Below are 8,891 nucleotides of genomic sequence, written 5' to 3' on the forward strand. Positions count from 1 at the left end.
CTGCTTGCTGGGCTTGGAACATGGCTCCCTTGTTCAATTGTACCTTCACCAGCTTTCTCTTTTCAATGGTTTCCTTCAATGCTAAGCTTGGCTGTTCTGAAATTGAATCAATAGACCAGGCTGGCCATAAACTCAGAGATCTGCCTACCTCTGCCTCTGGAGTGCTGGGATTTAAGATGTGCACCATCACACCCAGTTCTAAGCTTTTCTTTAATTCCTTTTCACAAATTGGAAGGATCTAATAAGGTGGGATCTTGCCCTGAGGTCACTACTCCCTTTATTCCATTTCTTAATCTTGTTTATCTCCTTGAACACGGGACTTAGCTCAGTTCTACTTCCTGGTGTCCTCTTTCTCCTCATATTGTATATTTTATATTTTCCTTGCTCAGCTTGCTCTTTTTCATTATTAGTCTTCATTAGAGTTAACATTAATATGCACACAATAGAGTCTATACTAGGCTGTTTTGAGATTTTGTTAGCCAATGACATTAATCCAAAACTTTTCACTTTAGCCTCAGGCAGACTTTTCAGACAAGGGCAAAAAGCAGCCACAGTCTTCACTAAAATACCACAAGAACAATCTCTAGGCAACATATTAAAATTCTTCTCCTCTGAAACCTCTTGAACTAGACCCCCACAGTTCATCAAATCACACTTATCACCACTGTCTTCAATGTTCCTACAAGTATGGCCCATTAAGCAGAACTTAAAATGTTCATCTGCTTTTCTAATCTACAATCTCAAGGTCCATATTCCTTCAAACAAAAGCATGGTCAGGCCTATCATAGCAACACCCCACTCCTGATACCAACTTCTGTCTTAGTTAGGGTTTCTATTGCTGTGAAGAGACACCATGACCATGGCAACTCTTTCAAATCACCATAGCATCCATATGGTCAATGTTTGTCATTACCTCTTTTCTAGAAGAATGAATTACTAGAATCTTTTTTCTTGAGGTTCTTTTATATTTCTATAAAGTGACTACTCTTAAATTGTCATATGTTTGTACATGTGTAATTGTGTGCATTTTTCACGTTTCCACAAAATTTTTTCTTAGTTGTTTTAAAGGATTTTTTCTATTTAGGATTTTTTACATGCATAAAATTCATTTTAATTGAAGCACTCTCTTTTCACTCCCCTCCAATTTCTACCTTATCCCCTTCCCCTATACACACACACCACTATTCCTCCTCAATTTTGTGAGCTTTTTTAAAACTCGATGAGTCCACTTAATGGGGATAGGTAACGGACAATCTATTGGATCATGAGTATCCTCTCAGGGGTCACGTCCTAAAGAAAACTGACTTGACCTACTGGGCAGTCATCGATTGCCAATAGTGCCTCAGCTTGGAGTAGGATTTCATGAGCCCCTTCCCTGCCGGTGCTGGGATTGTGTTTGACTTGATATTGGGCAGGTCTTCTGCATGCAGTCACATCCTCTGTAAGTTGATGTGTGCGATGGTCCTGTCATTCATGTCTGGTAAATGCTGTTTCACTGCAGACCCATTCACCTTGGCTCTTAAAATCTTTGTTACCTTTCTTTCCTTGATGATCCCTGAGCCTTGAGAGTAGGAGCTCTGATACAGCTGTCCCATTTAGCACTAAGCATTCCACATTCTTATCCTCTGCACATTGACCAGGTGTGGGTCACTGTATTAGTCACTCTGTCCTGCAGAAAAAAGATTCTTTGATGAGGGTTGAGAGATGCACTAATCTATGGGTGTAAAGATAAGAAGCACAAATTATTACTATGTCCATTTAGCAGAACAACAGCAGAAGGTTCTCTCTTAGGACTTAGGACCTAGCTAGCCATGGGGTTTGGGCCCAGTTCACAGTACCAGACACTAGTTCCATCTTGTAGAATGGACTTCCAGTCCACTCAGGAAGAGATTGGTTATAACTGTTTTAGTTTTAAGGTTGGTTGATAACTATCTCTCCTAATTTATTTCAGATGGTCTATATCATTCTTTAATAATTTGCTTTAAATTTCCCCTTAACACCAAATGGAAGGGTTAGAATAGCTTTAAAGTTTACTTGCTCATTGGCCTTCCCTTTATGGATCAAGCTATTCTTTGAATGGTCCCTTCAAAGTCTATGATTACTTATGTGCACAATGTTCCAATTTGTTGTTTATCAACCAAAACCTTTGATCTGCTTCGAGTTTTAGAATATCACCTCTTTTGTTTATTTAAATATCTTTTAAAGATTAATTTATTTTATGTGTGTGAGTATTTTGCTTGTATGTATGTCTGTGCTCCACATGCAGCCTGGTATCCAAGGAGACCAGAAGAAGGCATTGGAGTCCCTGCAGCTGGTTAGTTTCCACATGGGTACTGGGAACTGACCCAGCTCCTCCCAAAGAGCAACAAGGGCTGAGCCATCTTTCCAGCCCTAACAACATCTCTTCTGAACCACAGATAAACAAAACAGGTGACCTTAGTCTCCCATCCCCTATCAGTGTCAGCAACAGCAATGGCAGCCCACCTGAGAAGCCATCTCTTACAGGAACCAGTGTGGAATGACCTCACATTCCGGCACAGCATGAGAGCTCATTTTTGACCATCTGCTACTCAAGTCTCAAAGACATTAACCATCTGGAGTTATAACTGAGGTGTCATTTCTGGCTTTTCCCTTTGCTGTTATTTAGGGAAGTATAGTCAACCATTCATCCACGACCAGCGGGCCCGGAGCTATTGTTCGTTGTCCTCTCAGATTTCCTTTATCTCCATAAAGCTCCACTTGTGGTCTGTCTCTGGAACAGAACACGACAACATGGGTGATTCTTGTTTTATTGGCACTGGCTTTTGTGCTGACTTGTTAGAGGATGCTTTCGTGTGTGTGATGCGTGCAATGCTCTGGATAAACACAAGCAGCCACTAGTTTCCAAGTCTTCTGAGTTTGGACTATACATTTAAATGCCTTCTCCAAAACATCTAATGGCTCCCTTTCTTTCAGACTCCAAAAGTCAGCTACTTTTGTCTAGATTAATGCTGAGTATCTTGGGTAGCAGCCAAGTGTACTGATTAGGAGCACAAATCCTTGAAACCTGCCTTGGTTAATCCTACCTTACCCCTGTGTAACCCTCCTACCTGTATGGCAGTGGGCAAGATGGTGGTGCCTGCCTTTAACCCCACACTCAGGAGGCAGAGGCAGGAGGATTTCTGTGTGAGTTCTAGGTCAGTCAATGTAGGGAGCTCCAGAGCAGCCAGGACTACATAATGAGATATTGTCTAAAACAACAACGAAAAAGAATGTTAATATGGTCTATGGCTTTCCAAAGGCTCACGGTAAGGATTGAATGAGTGAACACAAGTTAGAAGGTAACTGATTGCCAATCTACAATATGAATATATTTGCCATTGTAAGTATTATTAAAGTTATCAAAATGTCACTCTATGTATTAGCATTTCATTAAAAACTACAATGATAGCCGGGCGGTGGTGGCACATGCCTTTAATCCCAACACTCAGAGGCAAAGGCAGGTGGATCTCTGTGAGTTCAAAGCTAGCCTGGGCTACAGAGTGAGTTCCAGGACAGGCTCCAAAGCTACACAGAGAAACCCTGTCTCAAAAACAAAACAAAACAAAACAAAACAAAACAAAACAAAACAAAACAAAACAAAACAAAAAACCACTGCAATGATCTCAAAAGTGCTAACAAGACTTAGTTGCAATGGTTCTGAGAACTCTGTCTCTCAATTCTGGTCCATTTCCCCCCAGTCAGTTGCTACTGGGATTCATGGTGACTAAATTAACAATGATTTCCATGGTCTTGGTAGCAATAGAGGAAACACAGAACCAGAACAGAATATCCTATGATGTCCCATGAACCACTTTCTTAGAAGTATGCTGTCATAAAATGGATGTTTAAAGCAGTGAGGAGAACAATATAGAAATGAGCTAACTATACAGAGCAGGCATGAGTGGGGAACAAGAAGCGAAGGGGAGAGGAAAAGTGGAAAACATTGATGAAGAAGAGTCAAACATGTTAGAAAGCATAGAATATGAATAAGCAAGATGAGGAAGGAGGTGAGCTGATGTTTAGCTGGAGACCCGTTCGCCACTTAGCCTCTAAGAAACAAATGTTGAGTGAGGCTCCAAGTCTTCAGAGGTATTGTTTTCATGCTCACAGTTTCTGTCTTAATTTAGAGTTCTAGAACGCATGCTTCAGAGGAAGAAGGGCCAGACTAAGGGCATAAATCCTTGATATTTGGTGAGCAGACCCAAGGATGGATGAAAACTCTGCACATTTTTTTCTCAGCTTCAGCTAATACCAAAGGGACTGGATGCTGTGGGATGTTCTGTATGGCAAATGTGTTGCTCTGATTGGTTGGTAAATAAAACACTGATTGGCCAGTAGTCAGGCAGGAGGAAGTATAGGCAGGACAAGGAGGAGAATAAAGCTGGGAAGTGGAAGGCTGAGTCAGAGACACTGCCAGCCGCCACGATGACAAACAGCATGTGAAGATGCCGGTAAGCCATGAGCCACGTGGCAAGGTATAGATTTATAGAAATGGATTAATTTAAGCTGTAAGAACAGTTAGCAAGAAGCCTGGTATGGCCATACAGTTTGTAAGCAATATGAGTCTCTGTGTTTACTTGGTTGGGTCTGAGAGGCTGTGGGACTGGCAGGTGAGAGAGATTTGTCCTGACTGTGGGCCAGGCAGGAAAACTCTAGCTACAGACTGGATACCCATTTATATTCATTTTCAAAACACACATGTAATTTACAAGCTGATGTCTTTGCAGAAATACCACCTACAAGCTCTAGCATTCACTGATATTAAATTTCTCACCTGGAAGCCTAAAGATTATCCCGAATTTCAGTCATTTCTGGCATGATGGTCTAGAGGTCTCTTTTGCAATATGGAAAATAAAATTGCTTTTTTGTTGTTAAATTTTCCTAGACACACAGTATTGTTTGACAGTTCACCACTTCACCAGCCGCGGAAGAAGTACATCCATCACTAAAAAGTGTGCCTCTAAAAACGAATGTCATTTTGTCGGCTGCCGTCACAGCCGGGACTCGGAACACACGGTAAAGAGCATGTGTGTGTGGAGTTACTTCCCCAGGTTTCAGGGTGATGGTGGTAAGTTATACGCCATGGGAAAACCAAGAAGGAGAAGCACTGTGTTGGATTTGTTTGTATTCTGACAAATGGATGCGTCACAGTGCCAATGAGGAAAGCAGACATTTGAAGATAACCTGTCTTCCAAAGGAAATGTTCCTAAGAATGAATGAGAATCTCCAGGCTCCAGAGCTAGACTCTGGGCTTCAGAACTTTCATGAATAGTTCGAAGCCTGCTCTAGAAGCTCAAGAACAACCTACCCTCCAGAGAGTAAGGCACACTGGAGTCTAGATGACACGTTCTCATCCTGGCTAAAAATCAGCGCACCCCCTTCCCAGGGTAACTAGGTGGTAGAAAGGAGAAAACAGGGGTGACTTTTGCCACTGAAACTTTGTCTCACTCTCCATCTCTGCTCAGAGGAGAAAGAGTCTAAGAGAATAAGATAAATAAGATAAATTCTAGATGCATGTTGGATCAGTTGATCCTTTAATACCTTACCTCATTCTATCATCTGAAACTAGAATGTACTCTTATATGCAGAGATCCTAAGACTTCGGAGGAAAAAATGACTTTCACATACATGTTTCACGAGATTTTAGAATATGATCTAGCGTGTAAGTCAGTGACCCTGACATATCAGTGGCTGTTGGCTATGATCACACAAGGGGCATGTGAACAGCAAGGGCAAGGTGTCCTGGTGAGACTGGAAGGGGGCATCCTAGACTGATTGAAATGGAACTTCACATAGACGTCCAGGGCATCAAGAAAGTACCCCAGGCTGGGCACCGTGGCTCACACCTGCAATCCCAGTGTTCTGCGGGCAGAGTCAGGAGGACTGTGAATGTGAAGCCAGCCTGGGCTACATAGCAAGATTTGAAAAGCAGAATCAAAACTTTCCCCTGGGTGGAGCTGATGGATAGCTGGCTGGACAGCCAATGATGGCTGTGCTGGGCGTTGCTGCCTTTCTGCTTCCTCATTGGCCTGGAAGCCTGTGTGAGTGGCTAGTTCATGAGGCCATGGCTTCGGCGCGGCATGCGTTGCTATTGTGATCAGAGATTGCTTCCCTTGAAAGCACTCTTAAGGACTTTTCTTTTTAAACTGTCACTGCAGTAATAATGGGACTTGGGTGAAGTCACAGACAATAGCAGGCCACCATTATTAGCTAACAAGCAACACTGAGAAAGAAAACCAACTCCAGAAAGTTCTTAACTTTTACTTTGGTTTCACAGTTTTCTAATAAACCTGTCAAGATTTGGCAACTCAGGTAGTCTAATTTAGCTTCCCTTCTTCACCTCACTTATGCTTGGGTTTGACACAGAAACCTCAAGAGTTAGGACGAAGCCCCTCAGGATGGTCTTTGCTCAGCCCTTGACAGGGGAAGGTATCCACAGGCCCAGGCAATGGACAGGCTGGACTAGCAACTCAGGCATCTGTCTCTCTGTCTTTTTCTGTTCCTTCCTCCTTCCTGCTGGTCACTCTCACCCCTTTCCTTCCTTGTACAGGAGTGCAGGTCTTGCTGCGAAGGAATGATCTGCAATGTAGAGTTGCCTACCAACCACACAAATGCAGTCTTCGCTGTGATGCACGCGCAGAGGACATCTGGCAGCAGTGTCCCCACACCCTACCTCCCGGTGCTGGCTTGGCTCATCATGCTTCCCTTGCTATGATGTTACTGCTCCTAGGACTGGCTGAGACCAGCACTGTACAGCACGAGGCAGAGACAGTGGACTGGTGAACTTTGGAGCGAAGGCCCATCTTGCACTTGATAAAGAGGATACATTGGACCCCAAAGCAGAAGGCAGAGGTTTGCTTTGCTGAACTGCTCCTGCATGAGGTCACAGCACTGAGCATGAGGACTTGGTAGGAGCCAAGAGGACTACATAACCTCCAGTGTCCTGGTCTAGGGGCGCTGCATTCTGTTACTTCTGTCAGAAGATCCACCAGTATTGTTGATGGTAACAGTAGCTTGATAAACCCCAGCCTGACCAGACTTTCACCTGGAAGGACTTTTTGACCTCATGGACTCCCTCAGAGGCTGCGGGATCAGACTCTCTGGCTTCTGTGATTAGCTCAGAGCATCTCTGTGAAATTTAATCCTCCTAACCACAGCAGTTTCTCTACTGTGTTAACTTTCCATTATTGGAACAGGAACCTAAGATGATCCGTTTATAAAGATGAATGGTTTGTTTGGGCTCACAGGTTTGGAGACTGCAGTACATACTGTTTGGGGGCTTGTGTTAGAGAGTGAATAGGTACTCACTCATAACAGAGACTTGAGAAGGAGGAAGTATGGGCTAGAGAGATGGCTTAGCAGTGAAGGGCACTAATTGATCCCCTAAAGGACACAGGTTTGATTCCCAGCACTCACATGGCAGTTCATATCTGATAACTTCAGTCCCAGGGGATCCAATGCCCTCTTCTGGCCTCTATGAGTGCTGCATACATATGGTACACAGACATATATGTAGGCAAAACACCCATATACACAAAAATAAATAAAATGTCCTTTTTAAAAGGGGGAAGGGAGGAAAGAGAGGAAGAAATGGAAGTGGAGAGAAAGCGTGCATGCAGGTTTTTACTGTACCCTTCAAAGTTATGTTCCCAATGTCCTAAATCCTCCCACTAGTCTCCACTCCCTAAAGGCTCAACCACCCTCCTTAATGGCCCCAACAGGCTGAGAACCAAAACTTTAACCTTGTAACAGTCAAGATCCAAACAATGTACCCACTTACTACCTTGTCAATGGAAAGGGCAGCTGTAGGAGGGAAATTTCCAGTTGAAATTTATGAATCTGTTTGCCAATTATGAGGTGGTTGGGAGTGAGGTGGAAAACTTTGAGTTATATAGTGTGATGCATGTTCTGTGTCTCTTGACAATGTGAAAGCCTCTGATGAAGCACATTTACCGATTGATGTCACTAAAGTTGTGTTTCCAGGCACCCTGGGTGATATATGCTGTCTGAAAGAATAAAATTTTATGCCAAAGTGGCTTAGTTTTTGCTTGTTTGTTTTTCCTTGGGGAGAGGGTGAGGGAAGAGACTCCTTGGGGAGGCTAAATACAAAAAGTGCATTGAGAAGGTCAGGGATCCTCCCTGACCAAGAGGGACGGATGTCACTATATCATGTCCACCCTCAGTGGTAGCCTACCAAGGAAATCACAAGAGTTCTTTCCCCCAGTTCAGTCACCTGCTCATCTCTGAATGTCAAGTCCAGCAGAAGAACTCTAGTATGAAATGAAATGTTTGGTCTCGTTTTCCCCCTTTCCCTTCTATAGCACAGTTTCAGAACATCAAGTGAATATCTCTTTGCTGTTTCTAGGATCCTGATTTCTTACCCTCCCACTTCTGTTCTTGTATGTGTTAAAAATGGACTTCTCCCCTCTAACTTAACATGGGCTGTTAGAATGAGCTGCTTTGTTAGAACTTAGCAGTAACGCTGTCCTTGCTTGGGCTCATCTGTGACTCAGGGTCGCATGGCTTATAGGTCCAATTCATTCCACCACATAGATTTTGTTAATAAAGTTTTATTGGAACACAGTTTTGTTTCTGCATGCCTGTGTCTGCCTTCAATCCAGGATAGCTGGGTGCAGAAGAGAGAGTGCAGTCTTTGGCAAGACTCCTGTACAGGAAAAGCTTTCTGATCCCTACCCTATAGGAAGACTGAGCCAAGAGAAAGCCGTGTTTCTGCAGGGTCCATGGTGTGAATGATGGACGCTGAGTCTGGAAAGTGGTTTGCCAGATACATCTTTGACTTCTGCATTGGTGAGTCTGTCCTCTCTGTTTTGATTTGGTGTTCCATTGGTCCATTCTGATGCTGGTTATGG

The 8,891-nt window shown here is 43.4% G+C and overlaps 1 protein-coding gene across 1 annotated transcript in view; it reads left to right on the plus strand.

Annotated features, from left to right (window-relative positions):
• Positions 1-8,053, plus strand: part of Lypd6b (LY6/PLAUR domain containing 6B) — a 51,498-nt gene extending 43,445 nt beyond the window's left edge. Inside the window, exons 4-5 of the mRNA XM_059259135.1 lie at positions 4,907-5,037; positions 6,572-8,053. Of these exons, the coding sequence (XP_059115118.1) occupies positions 4,907-5,037; positions 6,572-6,736 (296 nt within the window). The 3' untranslated portion in view covers positions 6,737-8,053. The remainder of the gene's footprint in view (positions 1-4,906; positions 5,038-6,571) is intronic.
• The last annotated feature ends 838 nt before the right edge of the window (positions 8,054-8,891 follow it).

This window comes from Peromyscus eremicus, chromosome 4 (genome assembly GCF_949786415.1).
Source record: "Peromyscus eremicus chromosome 4, PerEre_H2_v1, whole genome shotgun sequence".
NCBI classification, from domain to species: Eukaryota; Metazoa; Chordata; class Mammalia; order Rodentia; family Cricetidae; genus Peromyscus; species Peromyscus eremicus.